The following is a 24,727-nucleotide window of genomic DNA, read 5'->3' as shown; positions in this document are numbered from 1 at the left end:
GATGATAAAATTACGTGGTTAAAATGTTGGAAAAAGGGTTCAAATAGAGATGAAATAAACGCATAGAGCTTATTGTACTCCTGACTTTCAAGACTCGAATAGATTTCTTTTAGAAAATTATTTCTATCCACCCAATATTAATTGACGATTATAACAGGTATGCGAATTAATGTCTTCAGGATACGATGAAAGCCCTATAACAGAGAAATTTGATTCAAGGCTTGCGCCCCTTGACCCAATCAAGAACACACGAGAAAGATTTCTGATGATGCTTAAGATAGAGAGAAAACAGGCTGAATTGATTGTTTAGAACGGGAGAATACCATAACTACTTATAGGGATATTCATGCCCGTTAGTAATGCATTTTCATCACCAACAAACACTTCCAAAAGTCGCCATCCATTAATGGAAAGAGACGCGACTGTAGAAAATTCTGCAAACCAAATTAGGTTTTTGAATTTCAAAACCAGAAACTTTTTTACGAGACGTTGTCTCGCACTCTGCTAGGAGGCACCGCCCCCTAGATTTTTGAATTTCAAAACCGAATTAGGTCGAATACAGACGAGAGGGGATTCGCCTCCCGGACCCCCGGATACCGACAAACAATATTGAAAATATTCAACATAAAATTACGTGTTTTTCCTTGAATCCTGCTATTTTTAGGTTGTACTATATTTGTACCCATGCTACGATCTGGTACTTTTTTTATTTAAATCATATTTTGACTTGTTGTGCGCGGGGTTACACCACACCCGGTGGTGATGCATTTTTAATTTGGTGCAGCGAGGTGAATGCATTAAATAGGTGAAGAAAAAATATGAAATTTATTTATCTTTTTGTTTTACTATATTTATGCCGTGCTACGTACCATGTACTTTTCTAATTCAAATCATATTTTTTATTTGTTGTGCGCGGAGCTTCCCCCGCCCCATGCTGATACATTTTTGATTGGTGCGGCGGGACGAATGTATTAAATAGATGGAGAAAAATATGAAATTTATTTATCTTTTCGTTTTGTTTTCGCAAAAAATCTTTTTTCTTTTATGTATTAATTTGGAAAAAATAGTCTTAATATATTAGGTACTCGATTTCCAAATTGAGGTTGGACTTCCATAAAATTCTAAACACGGTAAGTTAATTTTCTCTTTTCCATTAAATTAAGTTAAAAAAATTTGAAGTAAAATTTAGTATTGGAAAAAAATTGGTCATAATAAAATTCTAAACAGCATTACTAACGTACAATTAGGCATTTGGTATAAACAAGGTGTAAGAAAATTAATTAGATTAAAACTCTCACGGAAGTGTTGTCCACCTTTTTTTTATGCCAAATATCCTCACCATAGTTTCTAAATTAAAAAGGACACATTTCGATCGATAAGAGATGAGGGTTTTATCACCATGTGAGAACTTATTTTGTCAAGAACTTTAACATGGAAGATACTCCAAACTTTTATGTTGTAAGTACTAAAAAAACAAAATGGGGTCATTTTATGTTGTAAGTACTTAGAAAACAAAATAGGGTCATTATTAAATGGTAAAACTCAAAACCACTCATCAGAACAATTTTAGTGTTGTTGCTAGAGCTGACAAACAAGCCGAAAATTCCCAGATTTACCTTGTCTGTCATGTAGAAATTCGCACCCGGTTTGGCTAGTTGTCTAAACAAACCGGATTAGGATCGGAGAAGTGCCGGCTAATTGGATAACGGGTAAACTCGGACAGGCCCGTAAATCTGCGGGTTTTAACCGGTAAATCCGCAGTTCCATTTCTCAAAACACGTGTCCCCTCAGGCCCTCCCCTTTAGTCCAGGTGTCCAACATATAAAACCGAAAAAGAAAAACCCTAGCGCCCACATCTTTTCTCTTCTTCTTCCTCACTTTCTCCATTTGCCGCAGCCGCAATGCTCTTCGTCTGTTGTGATTCTGTGAACCAAGCTATGAAGTGAAATCGTAGATTTGAGATAGAGAAACATGAAAAGATTAAGAAAATAAAGGATGGGTTTAGCCAATTAGTGTTTAATTGTTGTTCCATCGCTGTATAAACATGGAATTTGAATTTTCCCATCCATGATTATCAAATTGAATCAGCTGTTATATTATTATTATTTCTTTTCTTGGTGCTTATGAAATTCTACATAACTTATGTATGAGTTTCTCGATTTTTATGTTGCTCTGATTAGGGCTTTAGTCTAAATCGATGTGGGTATCTTTAATTGTTAGTAAAATTTGATGGATCTATTAAAAAAAGGAGGTTTATTGGAATGGTAAGTTCATATTCGAAGCCATTAACTTCAAGTAATGTTAATTGTAAGGTATGAAGATTTGTTATTAAGCCCGATTTTCCAACTTTGTTTAGCAAAATCGAAATATGCTCATGTTCTACAGTATCTCGAAATCTTGGTTGAATCTGGTTTGACCAGACAAAAGATCAGATTTCCTAATTATATAATTTCTGAAACTAAAGACTAATTTTCGATTTATGAATTTTTTATCTGTGTTTCTTTCTTTCAGTTCTTTTATAAGCATATAAATCGTGAGACGAATGACCATAAAAGATGTTAATGAACTTCATTGTTTAGATATTATTGTAAGATCTGTTTGTAATTTTTCTTACAATTTTTCACAAATTAAGATTTAATTTTTAACATTAATTATACAGGCTAACCCGGAAACTCGAAAGTTTTACCCGCTACGAACGCCGGTTGAAGAAACGACGACTCGTGAAGATTATCCGCCCGCAAGTTTCGTCTCGTATTAACTCATAATGTGTGTAACCCGTAACAAGTCAGTCCCGCCCGTTTTCCAGCTCTAGTTGTTGCTATAAGCTGTGTTATAAAAATAAAATCCTAATTACAGTTTATAAAAATAAAAAGAAATAAAATAAAAAACAAATTGAAATAATAAAAAAAAATACTTCGACTTCTTTTTGTTCTTTTTTCTTTTAGCTCTAGCTCCGAGTCTTATATCAAATCGCCAAACTCTTTGCCAGTTTCTTTGTCTTTTAGATCCAAGCTTCAAGACCTGTAGGACCAAAACAAATACCTAAAGAAACGTAAAAAAGAACAAAGCAAAAATAAATCTATAAACTCTAAGTCTAAAAAAAAATCCGTGTCGGTGGCGCTAAAAATTGATGTGATTTTTACAGTGGTTGTAGTAATGAGGTTCAAACTCTCGGACTTGAAAAGATTAAAGTTTCTAAGAAAATAAAATTATTTATAACAATGTTAACAAAGTTGGCGAGAGGTATTGTGACTAAGAATTTCACCAAATTTCATTCATGTGATTCAAAATTATTTCTACACAACTATAGCTGGTATGATAACAATTTGTTGACTCTAGTTCCTTGCCTAATGTAGATTTTGAGAGCAATGAATGTAAATCTAAACCATGAGACATCAAAACATTTTAGCTAAGCATGACCCATCAATTGAAATAACACTCATTCAATAAAAATCATAAATCATTGAATAAACAGTGCAAGTAGTCATAAAAGAAATTAATTTATTTACCACAATGACGAAAAATGGACATCAAAACATTTTAGCTAAGCATGACCCATCAATTGAAATAACACTCATTCAATAAAAATCATAAATCATTGAATAAACAGTGCAAATAGTCATAAAAAGAAATTAATTTATTTACCACAATGACGAAACATGGCTCCAAACTTCGTCCCAGTGTTGGGATTTAACTTCTCATATTAGTTACTTGCTCAAAATACATGTTTGATGCTCAAATTGATTAATATGATGAAAAGGTATAAAACAACGAATGAATGCCCCACAAAAAGCATCACAAAGGAACGATAAAAGCGTAGTGCTGCTGTCACTGTAGCAGTATGACCCTCACCTATATTGTCGTTGTCATTGTTGAAGAACGACGGTTTCTGGCTGTATGTTCTTCTTGTTCTTCATGTTCTTCAGCAGGAGCAGCATCAGAATCTGTGTTTGGGAAAACTCGAATTTCTTCCTCTCTAGCTCTCCTCACCCCCCAGACTCTCGACACCAATTTATGTGATTCTAGAGACTCTATTTATACCCAAAACAAGCATTGAATCTCCTCCATAAATCCCGAAAAATCCTCCATAACTCGGCATTGAAGAAAAATATTTTCTTTCCATTTTTACCACTGATTTTGATTTTCACGCATCTGCAGCTGGATTAACTTCCTTATAAATTTTCTTTACGTACCAGAATTTCGATTAAGTCTTCCAAGCACGTGGAGTACACGTTTAAATTTTTCACAATTCGTGTAAAACCCGTGAAACTCATGGTAACTGTTTTATTTTCCACATAATCATTCAGCCAAATTTAATCGATAAGATCACTCATACTAGCTTTATTATGGTATATCACATCTACGCATGAAGTTTCAGCCATTGAGTCTACCTCTAACCCATCCAAAATCCGATTGAAAAATCTGCCATGAGTGTTCTTCATTTTCCGGCCAAAACCAGATTTTAAATTTGAGAAAAAGGGTGTCCCTTATCCAATGGTCACCCCTTATCCGTTTGCGGAGTACGTATAACACATGTCCCTTTGGGTGCACTTAGACAACTTTTCGAGACGATTTATCCAAAAATATTTATTGACCAAAAATACCTACACACGCATAAAACACCATAATAACTATAAAATCGAGTACCAAAAATACAAAAAATTAAGGACAATGTAGACACAAAAATGTGTTTATCAAAGACCGTCTGGAGCAGCTTTACTAATCATTTTATATAGTATTTCAACTACCATAATGAAAATAAAAGGTGAAATGGGATCGCCCTGTCTAATGCCCTTATGACTTCTGAACATTTGTGTTACTTCTCCATTGATAAGAACCGAAAATATAACTCGTGAGATACACAATTTTATTTAACCTCTTCAAACATTTCAAAAACCAAAACTTCGAAAAAAATATCTACACAGTTCCAATTAATATTATCAAAAGCTTTTTAAAAATCGACCTTACACACCAATCCAGGATTATTCTCACTATTTCTTGAGTTTATTAACTGAGCCTCAATTAAAATTCCACCACTAATTTGTCTTTCATGATTGAAAGTTCCTTCGAAATCAGTAATAATGGAAGGGAGATCCAATTTCATCCTTTCTTCCTAAAATTTTGACATTATCTCCACCAATAAATTTATAGGTCTAAAGTTACGAAGTGAAACAACATCATCACATTTAAGAAGAATTTTAAGATTGGTGCAATTGATTCTCCAATGAAGAGATCCTTTAGATTGAAATTCTTTAATTACCAACATCAAATCAGAATTTATTACCTCTCAAACAGCTTTAAAAAACTCCATAGTAAAACCATGCGGTCCCAAAGCCTTATTTGTTCCAAAATTTCAAATGATATTTTTTACCTCCTCCCAGTAAAAATTTTTTCAAGAGAAATACTTTCATGAACAGATAAGGAAGGTTACTCAATACCTCATGCTCTTCAGTGAAAAATGAAGTATAAATTTTTCGCTTCCTTAACAATTTTCTCCTTATCATAACACCTCACACCATCTATATTTAAACGATCCGGCTGTATTTTTAAAAACAGAAGACCATGGTGCTTTAGAGTAAGCTTCATTTCCCTCCTTCTGTGTCATTCAATTCTTAATCATCTCTTGGAATATAAGCTTAGTTAACCATTATTTCATGAAAAAAATTCGCGTATTTCGTGCAACGGCTAATGCCTATGGTGTGTGAAGTATGTGTCTTCAGCAAGACCCACTAGTGAACTCAGCCCAGGCAGCACCTTCTGCAACAGATGGTGAATCTAGTGGCAGCGATAACTCAGATGATGTGAGTCTCCAATAAGGCTCTTCATCGTCCAATCGACCAGCAAAAAGAGATAAACATGCACCGGTACTTGGCGGAAGCAAACAAGGCTGATATATTACTGCTACCCACCAAAGAAAATGACTTTTCTGAATCCTAGGGTTTGGAAATTGATTTTTATTTCTTTTAAATTGTGGTGTTAAAACCTTTTGTTCTCCGTTCATGTAATTTTTAGACAACTTTGTCTAACCTACGCCGAATTAACATTCCGCAGTAAGAAGATACAAACTATTCCCTCCGTCCCCAATTAGATGAGCTAGTTGGTTTTAATCTTTGTCTCATAATAGATGAACTATCTCATGAATCAAGGGGATATTTCTAAAACTACCTTTTTATTTATTATTGTTATTATGAGAAATATGTATAATTTGATACCCATGTTTATATTCATTACGTAGATGTTTTAAAATGTTTTTCAACGATATAAAGTTTATGAAAAACCGTGATATGGTTTAAGAGATAAATCATTTCTAAGTTTTATTATTTATTATCCATAAGGGTATAATTGTAAAAAAATAGTTAAACATACTCCCTTTCCTCCTTGCCTTAAGAATTTTTGCACGCTCAGCGTGTCTGCCTGGAACGGTTTGTCCGCGGTGCTCTAATCTCTCTTACCTTAATTGGTTGAGTTATCAATGCTACTATTGACGACCGTTGTTTGGAAGACAATACGTGTTGGCGTATGAGTGGTGTTTGGTTCTCTAGTGCTTGTTGGCTCTCCGCTCTGTGCAGGGAACAACAAGCCCGATTACCTCTTCAGTCTCGTCCCATGTTTTCCTTCGAGAAACACCCATTTGGTTACTTTGACAGTTGAGCGTTAAGGCTATCGTGACGGAGCATCTGATGGATCGAGGTGTATACCTGAATTATTCTCAAATATTAAGGTATATGCGGACATCCATGCAGGGTCACACCAGGGCCGGCCCTGAGATTTTGCTGCCCCGAAGCGGCAGTAAGATTGTTGCCCCATTTCAACAGTACGTAAAGGAGTAAAATGCCCTATTCAGTTCATGCTGATAGATCAAATAACGCGAAAGGAGTAATTCATATGTTAAGAATAAGTGTTTGTGGAAAGTGTAAGGCTAGTAATAAGAATCAGCAAAACACATCAAAATTCAATTTTTTTCTTATGCGTCTAACCAAAAGGAAAAAATGAATTGCTTTTGTTTTTTTGGATGTTGCTTGAGAATACAAGAAAGTTCAAAAGACAAAAATTGCAGAACCAACAAAAGGATACAAAGGATGAATCGGATTCCTGAAACAATAACTGTAGACTTGTTATATATTTAGCAATAAGCCATCAAAGCAATCTCTTATTTGCATTACGCCCCTAAATCTCTTAGAAATATGTTCTTTTATTTTTTATCAATCACTGTTTAATCCTTCCTTTTTTTTCAACACAAAATCACCCCTGGACAAAAAACTGGTTTTACTGCCCCCTTTCCAGCGCTGCCCCAAAATCAACCTTCGTTGACCTTGCCTCAGGGCCGGCGCTGGGTCACACACTCTGATGGCTATACCTTCAACATGCGAACATGTTACACCATCCGCTAGCATGTTTCCTTGCTAGGCCTCTCGGGGCCGGGAATGTGGGTATACCACTCTAACGGTCGTGAATACATGAACCCAACTAGAGTGGATGCCAACCCTTGTTTCATAACCGATCCGGCACGGAATGTGTCAAAGATTTTTTCCTACCATAGTGTGGGTTGTGCAGGGCGTAACAGGCTGGTGTCAAAACTATGTTATATATTTATGAGATTTTTCTCTAACCTATCCGGTACTTATTATTGGAAAAAGGCTTTGGTTTCGGTTTTTGGAGTATATGTTTTTCTTTGCCAGACAACTTTTCTAAAATTTAGGTTACAAAACTTAACCAATTAGAGTTATTCTCGTGTTACAAACATCGATTAATGGTATCTGATGCCGTACCTGCATTCGTGGCACAAGATATTCGCGTTGAATGTGATATGGGACGTATCTTTGGGATTCACCTGCATTTCCAGATATGACTAATATCTTGGATATATCTTTGTTTTAGTATTTCGTTTGTTAGGATTTGCTTTATTCTGTTATTGTCAGTCGTCAGTCTAATAAGATATTTAACTCTAGAGATAAGCAAGGAGTTATCATGAGTCAAGGAGGAGTTTTCTTTTTAGTTCAGAGAAGAAGTTTTCTTCTGAGTTTCAATGGAAGATTTGAGAGGAGATTTGGTGGTCTTTAGGAGGAGTTGTCTCGATGGTTGTAGCCTGGTATCCATGGCTAGTAATGATGATTCGAATCGCACCCTTCAAAATATTCTATCACTTGTTCGTCAGTTAAAACATTATGCTCGTTCTCTGGGGTTCAACGGTGATGCGATTATACTTCCAGTTGTTTATTCTAGCAAAGAACTAGGCGCAACGTTTCAAGGAGGAGATAGGATGATGAGAATCGAAGCAATAAAAAAGCTACTGATGGATACGCTTTCATCTTTAATTATGCCTGCAGGCAAGACAGGATTGTATAAAAGTTTGTTCATAGAAATTGCGAATCTTTGTGATCGCTTATTGAGGCTGCAGAGAAGAGGATCAGAAGACCTTCCATTGTCCGGATTAGATGGTACAATAACTAGTCTTTATACAATAATCAGAATTCAAGGTCTTGACGGTTTGGAGTGCCTTATGACACGAGGAACACCATCTAGTTTTGTACAACCGCGCGAAGAAAAAGAGAATGCGGCTTCAAGAGATCAAACGAAACCTGTAAAACACTCTTCTGACAATGACAAGGTGAAAATAAAATCAGAAGGAGATGAAAACAGAAAGTGTCCGATTTGCCTAGAGATTATTAAGGATGAAAAAGATGAGAAAGGTACTGCTAGTCTGCCTAATTGTTCTCATCGGTTTCACTTCCATTGCATATTAAAGTGGATGGAAAAGAAACAAAACTGTCCAATTTGTAGGAGCGTGATTAATCCTGAGAAATAAGTAGAAGGCGAAGATATGCAATAAAAGGCTATTTGGGGATGACTGATGTCCCTTTATTAAGCCTCTCTCAAATAAATTTTTTTCCCCTAGAGCCTGGATGTGACTTCATTATAAAATATTTGAAAAGAAGCTATTATTTTAGCCAAATTTTCGCAATAATAATAATATATTATTGGTTAGTGATTTTGCTGATTGTTTAGGGTAGAATTTTGTCAATCTAAAAGTTTTTTCACTTACTCTGTTAGCGAGTTCAGAATTATATGTTAAGGATATGTGATGAGCATGACAATGCTCACACGTATGAGGCTTTAGGCTAAGTATTATGGGCTAGTTTCAACTATTAAATTAGCAATTAAGTGTTGCAGTTCAAAGAAAAAGTGTGGCATATTTGTTAACACTAGTTTTCTTTCCTACCATTTGCTCGCACTTGAACTAGCATGCTAGATTGAAGCGCGGAATGGTTTGGCGCTGAGAAAATCACTTCTACGTCGAACGATCCAGCGCTGAGAGATTATTTTTAATATGACGGCTGAGATTTATTGCTCCGAACCAAACGACATTGGGCAGTGGTCCCAGCTGACGTGGAATGCTAATCTAGCTGCTAGATTAGCACTCCCATAGCACTTAGAAGATAATCCTAGCTGACGTGGACTGCTAATCTAGCTGCTAGATTAGCACACCATATGGCTTAGCTTTAGCTTCAAGTCCAAGTATTTCTTTAATTGGATTCTCCTTGTTTAGTATTTCTTTGCATCCAAGTTTGTTTAGTATTTCTTTGCATCCAAGTTTGTTTAGCTTCAAGTCCAAGTATTTCTTTAATTGGATTCTCCTTGTTTAGTATTTCTTTGCATCTAAGTTTGTTAAAATTTGGAAACTCTGTAACACTCTTGATTATAAATATACGATTCTCTACGGAAAGATGTAGGGAATAAGAATTCTTTATTTATCATGGTATCGATTGGTTCCGGTCCTCACTCCTTTTTCTTTTTTTTCTTTCTTAGTTGTTTTCTCTGTTCTTTACTAGACATTATATTTGTTATACAACCTTGTTCCTCAATGCTTCCTCTTCTTATTCTTTTTCCATTATGACTAGTACAACCAAGATACAACACCTTGTTTGGATAAAATTTGATTCTAACAACTACCTCATATGGCGTGCTCAATTCGTAGCTTTCCTCCGCAGTTATCGGCTCATGAAATTCGTAGATGGATCTAATCCTTGTCCTACAAAGACCCATAATGTTGTTACTCCATCCGATGATGTTAAATCCCAATCCACAATGGAAGACCCAAACCCTGAATATGAAATATGGCAACAACAAGATATGACCATCGTAAGCTGGATTTTCTCTACTCTTTCTGACCCAATCTTAGTCTTGGTAGCTCGTCTAGAAACATCAGAAGAAATTTGGAAAGGCATTGAAGGAAAGTTAGCGTCAAAGTCTCAAGCTCGGATCATTCAACTTCAACGCAGTCTTCATACAATCCGCAAAGGTGAGTCATCTATGAGTAATTACCTTCTTAAAGCCAAAACCCTAGCCAACAACCTAGCTACTACAGGTGATCCCGTCTCTGATCATTCCTTTCAACAAATTATTCATGATGGCTTAGAAACATCCTATGATCCCATTGTCACCACCTTAACTTCAACCATAGATAACAAACTACTTTCTATGGATGATTTCCATGCACATCTCTTAGCTTTTGAGCTGAGAATAGAGGCTCAAAATTCTGTCCTTTCACCTTAACCCACTGCTAATATTACCAATTCATCTTCACCATCCCAATATGCCCAACATCAACCACAAAACCGTTATCATAACAACAATCCAAATCCCCGTAATCCTTCTTCATCCCCATCTCCATCCCCATCTCGAAATCCATTCTCTACTCCGTCCTACAGAGGACCCCCTTGTCTACTGTGTGGTCTTAGTAACCACCATATCACTCGGTGTTGTCCCCGCTTTGATCAAAATTTTAAGAATCCTCAACAACGTTCATATCAACCTCCGCTGTTACCCACTCCTTGATAGACACATTTTTATGTCTGAATTGTTCTCGGTGTCTATATTGTTAGTGCTAGATTTTATTCTTATTATGGTGTTTTTGTCTTTGTATAGGTCTTTATAGAGAAATACACTTGTGTGGAAAAAATTGCTCGAAAAGTGCTATTTGGACCCCTGGAGAAAATTACTGAGGGCACCCCATGCACTCAGAGGATGAAGGCACCCGAGTTTTGGATCAGGGTACTTCATCTTCAACCTTTCAAAAAACCAGTTTGGCGGGAAAACTGTGAACAGTACTGGCAGAATTTCGATTAACCTTTTGGACGTGATTTCATTAGACTAAAAGGCTGAGATTGATTGGATTTGTTCCTAGGTCCTAAAAAGAGATGGTAATGTTCTCTGTTTCAGTTAAATTTGGCTGGGTAATCAACGATTGATGAAAACAGCAAGAACTGTTTTGGCGGGAAAAGTTTGTTTAAAACTGGCAGAACTTTGGGTAGATTTTTGGCTTGATTCAGCGAGACTTAGTGGCTGGAATTGAATCAGAATATCCTGTTTTGACTAAACAGGACTGGTATAGAGGTTAGAATCAATTAAAATTGGCTGATTCATCGTGTGGAGAAGAACATAGCAACACGGCTTTTCCTGAGTCGTGTTTGTGCATGTAACAGGTTTTCAGACAACTACAACGTGTGTAACCACTTCTTGGATGAGGACTGAGCGTGTTGGGAGTGTTTCAACACGAGAAAACAGCATGAGAAGATTATTTTAGGAAGAAAATATCTCCAGAATATTTTCTTTGACTGCCGAGTAATGGGAAGATTTTTTGGATTAATGAGAAGTTATTCTTGGTCCAAAGGTGTATAAATAGGTTTCTGGGGTCGATTCGGTAGTTTGGGGGAAGCTTAGGAGAGGTTTTAGAACGCTAGAAAAACCAGTAATCAAAGTCCCAGAAATAACTACTGCTGCTACAACTAAGAACATGAAGAACATTTGATGCATCAGAACCGTCGTTCTTCAACATATATGTGGCTTAACAGAGAGATTTCAATTGTCCATAATAAACCGGGACAATCTGTCCATCTTATCTACATCTTGCAATATATGAACTTAACTGCAGTAATCTTGGTCCATAACCGACTGAAAAATGTTGTTTCAAATAAACAACGTGAAACAACAAGCGTAGAGTTAACACTCCACCAATTTTCAATGTATACATCTTCTTCGCTTGGTTGAGTAAGTTTTCCATGCACATATTTTTCTTCTGGCTCAAAAGGCATTCAACATCAATCGGGACCATTCTTCATAATCATCACCATTCAACTTCACCGGAGAGATCAGCATACTCGTATAATCGGAATGATGTAGATAATATGGTGAAGTAGAATCAACTTTTCATTCAGCTTGAGAAGATGATTGTTTCCCAATCATAGTGAAACTTTTTTGATTTGATTTTACTTAGGTTAAATCGAACTTGGCTCATATGCCATGAAACAACAAGGTAGATATGATGAAGATTTCTTATTATGAAAGCTTGAGGATACAATTTGATTCTTTGTGACTAAATGGAGAGCAACAAATTTACTCCCAAAATAAAAAAATTCCTAACTAAAATATATCCTAATGATATCTACCAAATACAATATATACGTATCTCTCAATATCAAATCATTATCACAATAGTGATAGCTCGACATTATCACTATGACGAGTTAGGGTAAGCTTATGCATCATACTTATTCCTTGAGAACCATCTCTTCAAACATAAGCTAATTTAGTTAACCATCAATAGTTGAAAAAATTTGTATGCACAATTATGAAGCAAGAAAGGGAGGAAATTCTAAGGCCAAGCATTACTCTTGATGGGTTTCTCAAGTATGTGGCCTCAGCAAGACTCAGTAGTGAACTCAAAGGCAGTACCTTCTGCATCATATGGTGAAGCTAGCAGTAGTATTAGCTCAAATGATGTGAACCTCGAAGAAGCCTCTCCGTCACCCATCAACCACTGAAAATAGCTAAACATGCACCTCAGCCGAAACATTAGATCCTCAAATGTGCGACAGTGCACGTGATCAAAACTGATCTATTTCTACTGCAGATGAATTTTTTGAATCCTAGGGTTTGGATTTCGAATTTTTAACTCCCTCCGCCATATTTTAAATGAAGTGGAAGGTGTTTTCACACATATTAAGAAAAAAGAAAGAGACTGTATATTTCTCTAATCTACCCTCATTAATATCTCCTACAATATTTAAATTATTAGATTATTTAAAAAAATCTATTTGATTATTTAAAAAAATCATTAGGGAAATTGAACTTATATTATACTTTATGTTTGTATATGATTCTAAAACATGGACAAATCAGGAAAGTTCATGGAGAAAATATACAAACCTTCAGGTAATTTGGGACTTAAAAAAATCCCTTCCTTTTCATCTAAAATGGGACGGAGGGAGTAATAGTATATATTTTTTTTTCAGTTCATGTATTATGTAGACACGTTCGTCTAAACTATGGGGAATTAATATTCTGCATCCAAATTATAGGTTGGGTTTTTCTTTGCCAGGCAATTGGAGTTAATCTCATGTTACGTTAATCGAATGATGCATGCTTTTCTCACTTAATTCCATTCATTGATGCCCAAACCTGCAGCCGTGTGCACGTGACACCCTTCAATGCATCTGTCGTCACCGCTGCAGGTACGGGAACACAACTGAGTTGCTAAGATGACCACGGGACGTAATTTCCCTAGACCTTTTTTCCAGCGGCCGGAAGGAATATCACTTGGTTCCTGATCTAATGAGTTACTATATATCAATCCTTTCCCGATTCCGTAAAACATCTCTAACTATACCCGTGTAGCTTTATTCCAAAGCAAGTAAAGAGAATCTAACCCTATATATATATATATATACACAAGTTGCTGTAGCTTTCAATCAAGAAGATCAGAGAATTAAAGAAGGTTTTCTTTTCCTTTTCAAGTTTCAATCAGTTTCTATGGAAGTTTTGAGAGGAGAAGTGTCGATGTTTAGGAGTGGTTTCGATAGTTTTCGTTTGCCTCCAATAACAAGTTTTGAGTTAATAAATCATCCTCTTCTAAAGATTCAATCACTTGCTCATCAGTTAGAAAATAACGGTCAGAACAATGAAATTTCGATAGCCCTAGTTGTTTCTGTTAGCAAAGAAGTAATCGCAGGTTTTAACGGAGGAGAAAGAATGATGATAATCGAAGTAATAAAAAAGCTACTGGTGGCTACACTTTCGCCTTTATCTATGCCGATTGGGAAAACAGGATTTTATAAGAGTATACTCGTTGAGATCGTAAATCTATGTGATGGTTTATTGCGGATGCAGAGAAGAGGATCAGAAGACTTGCCCTATTCCGGAAAAGATTCTATTATTTCTACACTTTGTGAAACATTAAAAGCTCAAGGTCTGATAGGAATACCACCCGGTTTGATAAAACCGAGAAGACAAATAGTGAATACGGTTTCAAGAGATCAACTAACACCTGCAAGACACTCTTCTGGAGATGAGAAGTTGCAAAGAAAATCCGAAGGAGATGAAAAAAAAAATATTTGCCCGATTTGCCTAGAAGTTATCAAGGATGAAAAGGATGAGAAAGGTATTGCTGCCTGGCCAAATTGTTCGCATCGGTTTCACTTACTTTGCATATCAAAGTGGATGAAAAAGAAACAAAACTGTCCACTTTGTAGAAGCGGGATTATTCCTGAGATAAGGCCAAGTCAATGAAGAAATTAAACAGAAGACGAAGTCGAAGATACGTGATAAAGAATATGTATATATTGGTTAGAGGGCGTTTGATCGTTTAAGGGTGTCAGTGGTGCCAACCTAGTTGGGAAGATTGATTTCCCTTTGCGGTTCCTCTTCCTAGTGTTTTTTCTATTTCTTTTTTGTTTATATAGCCTGGATGTGGCTTTATTGTAAAATATTCAAATAAACATTAAAAGAATATCCTTGGCTATTGATTTTGTTAATTGTGTCAGTTTACTACTTCTTCAGCAAGAATTGAGAGATGATCGTGCAAGAGTAAATTTCGTATAGGTACTAACCATGGGACTAACTAGCTGTCTAGATACGAAAATAACTAGTTAAGTCTGGCTGTTTGCGACAGATGCGACACCTGACGGTTTAGAAGTACATATACTTATTATTTCACTTTGAAAAAATAATATTTATAAGAAAACACTCATTTTAATTGTTAAAAGTTAAAATAGTCTGAAGAATAATCATTCCAGGAAGTTCAATGATCAGATTTAAAAAATAGAAAAAGAATTGATGTAAAACTAAAGATTATCTGAATGAAAATTTATGTAAATAGCATTTCCTCCCTCAAACAATAATGAAATAATTACGTTATTTATACTTTCTTGTCTCAAGGTTTGTAGGACTGCAATGTGGACAAGTCAACTGACATCACATGCCAGACAGCACATAATGTTTCCGCTGAATATCAACTTAGGCTTAATCTATCTCTGCATGGGTTTTATATTTTGCAGAGAAATAAGTGAAAGCTCATTAATTAGAACGCAGTTCTTGACATCCGCAGAGGATTACGTAGGAAAGAAGTCTATGATGGTCGAAGGTAAGCTTCATTCCTTTTTTCTGCATAATACATTCCTTGCCATCTTTCCAAACATAAGCAAAACCTTTAATCGTTCAAAATATGTATACACTAATGTTGCTTTGCACAATTTGGACTATGCAAGAAACCGAGGACATTCAAAGGCAAAGGATTGCTCTCCGTTATAAATCAGGTTTGAGTGCAACAGCTAATGCTTATGGTGTCTCAAGTATGTGGCCTTCTGCATCAGATGATGAAGCTAGCAATAATTGGTCGACCCAATGGAGAACTCTATATAGTTACTTCAGTGTTATTTGTCAGTCACAATAACTGTACAAAAAAACCAAAATCAGCTTTTCCCTTTTCCAAATTTCTTGAAATTCATGTTCATATTCACATAATCAACTCAATTGATTTCAAATTTCCATCAATTAACAATTAAAGAAACAAATCACATGTTCAAAGATCATTACAATATTCACTGATTCGAACGCAATCGATCCATTTTCAGTAACTTTTTCATTAGAAAAAAAAAAATTCAATTCTCAAACAAAACCTAATACCAGGAGTCAGTTACAGATAAATCGACTTCAAATTAATTCAAAGACAAAATTATAGTCCCCATTTCAGTGATCAAACCTTTTAATTCTTCTTTAAATTCGAACAGATTTGCCACAATTAAAATCAAATTTTACTGAGTACTGAACCTGACTATGTCGAGAACACGACGAGTTATTTATGGGTCATTAGTTAGTAGAAATTCGTGATTGTGGTACTACTATGAGGGGAGAGGAAGAGAAACAGAGGGTGAATCTACTGTTGTTGATCGATATTGAGACTGAGGGCTCAAATGGAGAAATAAAAACCTTAAGGCCGTCGCTAATATAATAGCCGGAGATGGCGGTTATCGAATGAAGGAAAAATAAGAAAGATGGTAACCTAATATAAGTTGAAAATGTAAATCACTAACGTATCCTCCACATTTAACAAAAGAACTTCAAATATCCGGTAACCATGCATTAGGGACACCAACCAGTTTACACATGGAAACAACTATGCACCTCTGGGCTATAATAACACATTTCCAAGTTTTTTTGCTCATCCGAGAGAAGTACACGTCTACACTTTACTTTTACTCGTAGTCTTGTACCTTTGCTTTACTTTCTTTATTTTACTTTTTTTTTTAATCCTAAAAATTCCAAAAGTTGGCACAAATAGCATGGGCCAAATAAGAAATAATCAATCCAAACTTTAGATCATTCTTCTCTCCACCCTTATATCAGTCCCCCAATAATATAGTTATTTCTTTCTCCACCATTTATATTGTGTCATATCTTGTTCCAAATCTGGACAGTCCTTGTTGTCCCGGTTATAGTAAAGTCGTTTTTATTAAGACATACAAGTACTCTAACCAGAGATTTTTTTAGATTCATATAAGATGATGTTTTTTAATTTTATATGAATTTAGGTATCCTTCTTGATAAACCGATATCCTAATGAACAACCACGTATATAGTGGTGGCTACACGACTCACAAAAACTTCCCGCTAGACTAACCTAACCCGCTTTGGATTTCAAACTTCACATTAACATAGGATTTTAAACTTTATATTGATAAGCTATGTTCCAAGTTGGAATAATCCAGGGATATGAATCGGTTGACGATTTTTTTCTCTTTAATTAGAATTTTGCATGGGACTTTTAATTTTTTTATGTGCAAATTACGATTTTTTTTTGTATAACTGCGATCTCAATCAGGCTAATGTTTTGTGGATCTTATTTGTTGTCACAAGAGGCTTGGACATCCTATGTTACGCACAATTGGATGTATAATGCATACCTGGAGAATAAATTAGATCTTTGTGGAAAGATTTCTCAGTCCGGTGAAGTTGAAAAAATTTCTCACTTCAAAAGGTGTTATGCGTTTTTCATGTGAAGTTGGAGACTGGCCTTGCTATGATCCACTTGATCATTGGGTCAATGCCTTTTCTACTGCTGTTTATTTGATTAATCGCATGCCATCATCTAACAATTTTGCTAATTCTCTTATTTACAAACTCGATCCAGATTATAATTTTTTGCTTGCGCACGTTCGGATGCCTTTCATGTTATCCAAATTCGCCAGAGTCTTGGCACAACAATTGTTTCCCGACATGTTAAGTTTGAGGAGAAATTCTTTCCATTTAATTTACCAGGAAGGAGTACCCAAATGAAAACTAGCCATCCTAATGTTAGCTTAATTACCACATCTACCCACTATATCATCTAGCAGCATAAATACTTGAAGCATTTCGAAATAGACTCCTACCACTGACATTTTCTACTCGGGTACTAATCATCATGAGCATATCTCTCGTAAGTAAACTCCTGTCACTGAAATTTTGTTCATGTTTACTTCCAGAATGGATTTTTCATGGAGTTCAATGGGATTATGAATATCGATTAGTTTAATTTTTCTAATCCGTTAGCAATTTTTGAGATTTTCTTGTCTATTGCCCCTATGATGATGGCACTTGATTTGAGTTATTCAGTTCTATAGTTGACTTTCGTATCAAAATGTGGAAATTTGTACCATTGCGCATACTAAGCTTTCCTAAGCCTCCAAATTCTCAAAGTTCTCCCGCTATGATTTTTTATGGCACTCTTTCTGAGTAAGGGGGAACATGCTGATGAACAGCGGTGTATTAAAAACAAGCCCGGTAGGAAACATAAAAAGCTTTCCTAGGCTAGATCTCCTTATATGCACGAGGGCCATTCCACTCATCGCCAATTGGTTTTGAGTTGGAAGCCAAAATGTTAATAAATATGATCTTGATTTTCTGCTTTTCATTCTTCAAAGCAATAATACCTATTTTGGTTCAAACAAGGGTTCTCACACCTTGTTCAACATCTAGTTTACATTTGATATAAAGACAGATTAATGATCTTTCATGTCTTCTTCATTTTTGGCTAGTATAGACCTGTAGAATTCATCACAAGTGAGTTCAAATAACATTCAAAAACAGGTGTATAAAAAAAGAAAATCTGCTCTGACGGAAAACATGAACCTATACTAAATTAAAATCATGAGATGAAAAATCATAGTGTGACTCATTTTCTGGTCTCTGTGATCTCCATGGTATCTGTTAGGCTTCCCATGCTAACCCAAAATTACACTCAAACATTGCGAAGGGGTAGGTGGTAATCCAAGGATGAAGTCCATACTCACATCAACCCAAGGAGCTTGGCAAAAGGGTGTAAAGACCAGTGTTTTGAATAGTACCGTTAAAACGTAAACAAACCATGCATTTTTGAACAAATTTCTGTACTGGTCTCTTCTTATAAGGCCAATAATATCGCTTTTCAACTAAAACAATAGCTTTATCACTGCCAAAATGCCCAGCAAGACCAACCATCAACTTTTTCAAGGTATTTCTCATCTCCCTTGGACGAAAGTTTCGCTCAATCGGGGCTTTAGTTTACAGGGCCAATACAAGAATACCAATTTTCCCGGGCTTTACAAAGTTCTATGTCATTGAACACCAGATTCTGGACGCGTATGCGTTATAAACTTGAAAGCTGGAGCTGGACCCCAAGGCCGTCTTATAGAATTGGGGTACCCTAGGCGAACTAATAATATGGGGCTTCTTTTATAAGTCACCAATTTAGGAATAAAGCTAAAATTTCTTTTAAGAAGAGATAAATTAGTGTATCTAAACAATAACTTGGAAACTGGTATAAGGCCGCCAATTTTTTTTCTAGAATTTGGGTTAGGTTTCGGGTTATAAGCTTGTATTTTTCCAGACAAATACTCTCAAAATTGGTTATTGATTTCGCAAAATTAAAAGTTAGTAGTGCCTATAGGCGTTACATGGTATTTTTTAGCAATTATAACTGTTACAATTATCTGCAAAGTCATTAACTGTGGCAAGATGTTTTAGCAACTGTTTATAAGTGTTACAAATTGATCATAATAAGAAAAGAAATAAAAATATTTGGACCCCCAATAATTTGGGGCTCTAGGCACCCGCCTATACTGCCTACATCATAAGCCGGCCCTGCTGGACCCCTTAACTTGCAGCCATCAACTTGAAACCATTATCGAAGAGTGTTATTACAGATAGTAACAGATAGTAAAAGACGGATTATCTAGTGGGCAACTAGATACTTCTGATTATAACACGTTCAAGATGCTTATCTTCATTCTGACTCTCATCGTGCACTCAGTTAATAAGATCTCTGAAAGTCAGTGTGCGGTAGCTATCAAGTAATGCTGGAACTAATACATCGACAAAGATGATTAGAAACTAGAGAGACTTTTGTAAAAAGTACATTCATTCAATTTAAAAGTCCTAAGCAATAAGAGACAAGAGAGACTTTTTTTTTGTAGAGACTAAAGGAGAAATGAATTGATCAAATATTACAGAAAGAGACAACTCTCTCTTATTATAAACGATTTCGCTAGACACACCGATACGCTGGGCACCGAGAGGGATGTGATGGCCCCAAATGCTGCGTTCTCAGCATCTGTCGGGGGTGGGCAGGCGTGGGGCCCAGCCCCTCCCACACGGTCTCCGCCACGGTAATCAGCATTTTGTGTATCTATCATTTTCCATAAATATAATATAGAAGGAAGATAAAATCTTTGTAAGAGAAGGATTTTTTTTGCCTAGTATTTTTAGAGTGTCCACAATGGACGACTAAACCCAAATATAGTGTCCAGTGGATAGGCATAGTGGGACGGACCATCGACCAAAATTTGATCAAAGACTAAAATCCAGACCAAATTTGGTCGGGGACCAAGACCAAATCCAAATATAGTCGGGCGTTTATATAGTGTCCGCCTACCTAACAGGCGTAGGTATAATGTCCGCCAGTAGCCGCGCGTTCGTAAAGTTAACGCCTGATGCAGGGCGTTGGTATACCTTACGCCTGGATGGAGCGTTGGTATAATGTCCGCCTGGATGGGGCGTACATAAAGTTAACGCCCCTTAGTTGGGCGTTGATATTCTTTGAGTTGAAGACCAGGCGTTGATATACTTTGGACCAAAATGAGATACATCACATGGGGCGGGCTTTATACCTCCGCCCCTTTTTTTTTTCTTTTTTTTTTTTTATTTTTGTTTGAATTCAGTGGGACGTAATCTTTATTAACGCCTGATTTCAGGCGTAATCTTTACAAACGCCCCATTTCAGGCGTTATCTTTACCAACGCCTAATTCCAGGCGTAAACTTTACCAACGCTCGATGTCCAGGCGAACTTTATATCAACGCGCGACCAAATTTACTCTTCTTCCTCTACGCCACACGACGGACTAAACCCAAATTTGATCTTTTTTTTTTAGTCTTTGGTCTTTGATTTTGGTCGCACCACTGCAGTTGCTCTTAGGGACCATCCAAAAGAAATTAGGGCTAATAATAAAGCAAAATAGGGTCACCCATATCTAAATTGAGTTCACCCCTCATCCTTTTTTTCGTAATGACAAAATTGCCCTTCAATAATCGGAAATTAAACATGAATTCGGTAGTTATTATATATTTAGTTATTGTTAGCAGAATTATTTGAAGTTTTTTTTTCCCGAATTTTGGTTCTATCATAATCGGTAGATAAAAATCTATTTAACCTACCGATTATCGATGATGTTCTTGGATTTACACGAGCAGAAACATAATCGGTAGATAATAATCGGTAGGTAAATTCATCGTTATCTACCGGTTATTCTTGATTCAAAAAATTCAATTTCTCTGTACTAAAATTTACACACAATCGGTAGATAATGAACACCATTAACTACCGATTGTGAACGTTGAAAATTTTAAAATTTTATTAAATTTTTAAAATTTGAATTTGGGGACATGAACACAATCGGTAGATAATAAGCATCACTTATTAACATAGTTTACTACCGATTATGGTAGTGTTAAAACTCGAAAAATGAATACATTCGGAGGTTAAAGTAAAACACTTTACTACCGATTATGGTAGCACCAAAGTTCGAAAATTTAAAGATTTTGGCAATCACATTTTAGGGCCAATATACATTCGGAAGTTAAAACTACTACCGATTATGGTAGTACTAATATTCGAAAATTGAGTATATTCGGAGGTTAAAATAACACACTTTACTACCGATTATGGTAGTACCAAAGTTCGAAAGTTTTAGGATTTTGGCAAAATCTCATTTTGGGGCCAATATACATTCGAAAATTAAATTCACTACCGATTATGGTAGTGCTAAAATTCGAAATTTGAATACATTCGGAGGTTAAAATAACACACTTTACTACCGATTGTAGTATTAACTACCGATTGTGGAAGCCGCAATTTTTCCATAACGAAAAAAGGATAAGGGGTGAACTCATTTTAGGTTTGGGCGACACTATTTCGTCTTATTATTGCCCCTAATTCCTTTTGGATGGCCCATAAAAATGCTAGGTTCTTTAAAATGCATGAATCTTTCTTTAACTACGTACGTCGTGGTGGATTTTTCACCCAGGTAACAGTAGATTGAATTAAGTATAATTTTACAGAAAATGTTCACATACCCAGAATTATGCATTTCCATAACCAATCTTTATCCTAGGGTTTTTAGGGGCCATCCAAAAGGAATTAGGGGTCAACAATAAAACAAAATAAGGTCACCCAAATAGACCCAGAATTATGCATTTCCATAACGAATCTTTATCCTAGCGTTTTTGGGGACCATCCAAAAGGAATTAGGGGCCAACAATAAAACAAAATAGGATCACCCAAATCTAAATTGAATTCTCTTATTATCCTTTTTTTCGTAATGGCAAAACTGCCCTTCAATAATTGGAAATTAAACATGAATTCGGAAGTTATCCCACAACTATTTCAAGTTTTTTCTTTTTTTCCCGAATTTTGGTTCTACCATAATCGGTAGATAAAAATATATTTTACCTACAGATTATAGATGATGTTCTTGGATTTACACTAGCGTATACATAATCGGTGGTAAATTGATCGTTATCTACCGATTATTCTTGATTCAAAAAATTCAGTTTCTTTGTACCAAAAGTTACGCACAATCGGTAGATAATGAACACCATTAACTACCGATTGTGAATGTAGAAAATTTTGAAAATTTATTAAGTTTTGAAAATTTGAATTTAGGAACATGAACACAATCGGTAGATAATAAGCATCACTTATTAACACAGTTTACTACCGGTTATGGTAGTGCTAAAATTCGAAAATTAAATACATTCGGAGGTTAAAGTAACACACTTTACTACCGATTATGGTAGTATCAAAGTTCGAAAATTTAAGGATTTTGGCAAAATCACATTTGGGGCCAATATACATTCGGAAGTTAAATTTACTACCGATTATGGTAGTGTTAAAATTCGAAAAATGAATACATTCGAAAGTTAAATTTACTACCGATTATAATAGTGTTAAAATTCGAAAATTGAATACAATTGGAGGTTAAAGTAACACACTTTACTACCAATTATGGTAGTACCAAAGTTCGAAAATTTAACGTTTTGGAAAAATCACATTTTGGGGCCAATATAAATTCGGAAATTAAATTTACTACCGATTATGGTAATTTTAAAATTCGAAAATTGAATACATTTGGAGGTTAAAGCAACACACTTTACTACTAAATATGTGTTGGCTCCCAAATGAGAACCACCATGAGCCTTGGCATATAGGGATTCGGAACCACCATGAGCCTCCTCATATAGAGCCTTGGCACTACTATATTCATAGGTTTATATTGTTAATCGAATCTCCGAATATTGAATGGCCCAAAAATCAGATTTTGGAAAAAATACTCAATTTTTCGAGTTTTATACTAGTCATAATCTGTAGTAAATTGTGTTACGTTAACTTCCGAATATATTCGATATTCGAATTTGTGGTACTACCATAATCGGTAGTAAACTCAGCTCATTATCTACCGATTGTGTTTAATTTTAGTGCAGAAAATTTAAAGCAGTAGCAGGAACATAATCGTTAGGTAAAATAGATTATTATCTACCGATTATGTTTCTGCTACTGTAAATCCTAGAAAAAATTTTGATCAAAATTTTGATTCAAGCAATAAAATCCTAACTTTGGATCACAACTCTACTATCATCTACCCCTTTTGTTTGTTTAACTCGTTTTTTTTCTTTTATGTTATAAGTTTCAATTTTAAGGTCAATGAATTTTGGGTTTTAATTTTAAACAATCAATCACAAAATTAGGTTGATCGATGATCTTTGATTTCAATCAAAATTAAAACGATGAAATTTTTTTTCAATGAGTAAAAAGGAGAAGGTGAAACGTCCGATTGTGCGCCTACCTCCCGGTTATATAAGGGAAATTTACCATTAAAAAATATGCGAGATAAGTGGTGACTCAATTTAGATTTGGGTGACCCTAATTTATTTTATTGTTGGCCCCTAATTTCTTTTGAGTAGCCCCTACAAACGCCAAGATCTTTATCTCCTATAAAGGAAATTTTAACAAAGTACACCACCGTGGGATTAATAAAATACACCCTCCATCCAAAATTCTGTCAAGGCTCGCCATCTTGATTTAATTCACATCTAACCCTACGTTTTTTGAAACTGATTAATGGCTAAGATTTATTCTAAATATGAAAATTACTGATGTGCCCTTAGGTGACGAACAAAAAGCTTGTGAAGTCATTGAATCATTGATACGGGACGTATTTAGGGGCTCTATTAAGTTGAGTCTTGTGTCCAGTCCAGGTCATTTCAGTTGTTGGGATTTGTTAGCTTTTTAGTTGCAAATTTAATAAGATATAGGAACATTCAGGATAAGTGAGAACGAGTTATCCTCGAGTATCTTTAGTTAGATAACTTGTTAGGATAATTTCACAGGAGTGTGAAGTTCTGATCAGTCAAAGCTTTTTAAGGGTTTAGTTAGATAAGTAGTTTATGTTTCTTTCATTGAAATCAGCTTGCGAGATCAATATCTCTTAATATTATTATTGATTGGTTATAACCATTGTCTATTTTAACCCTTGGATTAGAGTTGTTACCATTCTAACTCCTAGATCGGAGTTCTTTTAAAGATCAAGGAGTGGATCCTTCTGCGTGTTACGTTACTAACTATTTCCTTCCGCTTGTGCCATATCAGGTGTTATCTAGATCGAGTAGGGTTTCTCATGTTGCTCATCTTTGACATCTATCTAAGAAGCCGTCGAGGAGTCTCGTATTATCTAAGGTTTTCAGAGAAAATGACGATTACCGAAGGTGGAGAAAAGAACACCGCTAAAAATATTATGTTGGTGATGATTGAAGGTCAAGATAAAATCATTGCTGAACTAGGCGATACCTATGTTGTAAAAGGGCCACGGGGCACAGGGGTCG

At 35.6% G+C, this 24,727-nt stretch overlaps 1 protein-coding gene across 1 annotated transcript; it reads left to right on the top strand.

The window, feature by feature from the left end:
* Window positions 1–8,095: 8,095 nt before the first annotated feature.
* On the top strand, window positions 8,096–8,806 carry LOC113330101 (probable E3 ubiquitin-protein ligase plr-1). The gene has a single exon (XM_026576960.1). The coding sequence runs from the start codon at window positions 8,096–8,098 to the stop codon at window positions 8,804–8,806; it is 711 nt and encodes a 236-aa protein (XP_026432745.1).
* Window positions 8,807–24,727: the final 15,921 nt, after the last annotated feature.

The sequence above is a fragment of the Papaver somniferum genome, unplaced genomic scaffold (genome assembly GCF_003573695.1).
Source record: "Papaver somniferum cultivar HN1 unplaced genomic scaffold, ASM357369v1 unplaced-scaffold_117, whole genome shotgun sequence".
NCBI classification, from domain to species: domain Eukaryota; kingdom Viridiplantae; phylum Streptophyta; class Magnoliopsida; order Ranunculales; family Papaveraceae; genus Papaver; species Papaver somniferum.
Note: the sequence above shows the minus strand (reverse complement) of the source record. Positions and strands in the feature narration are given on the sequence as shown.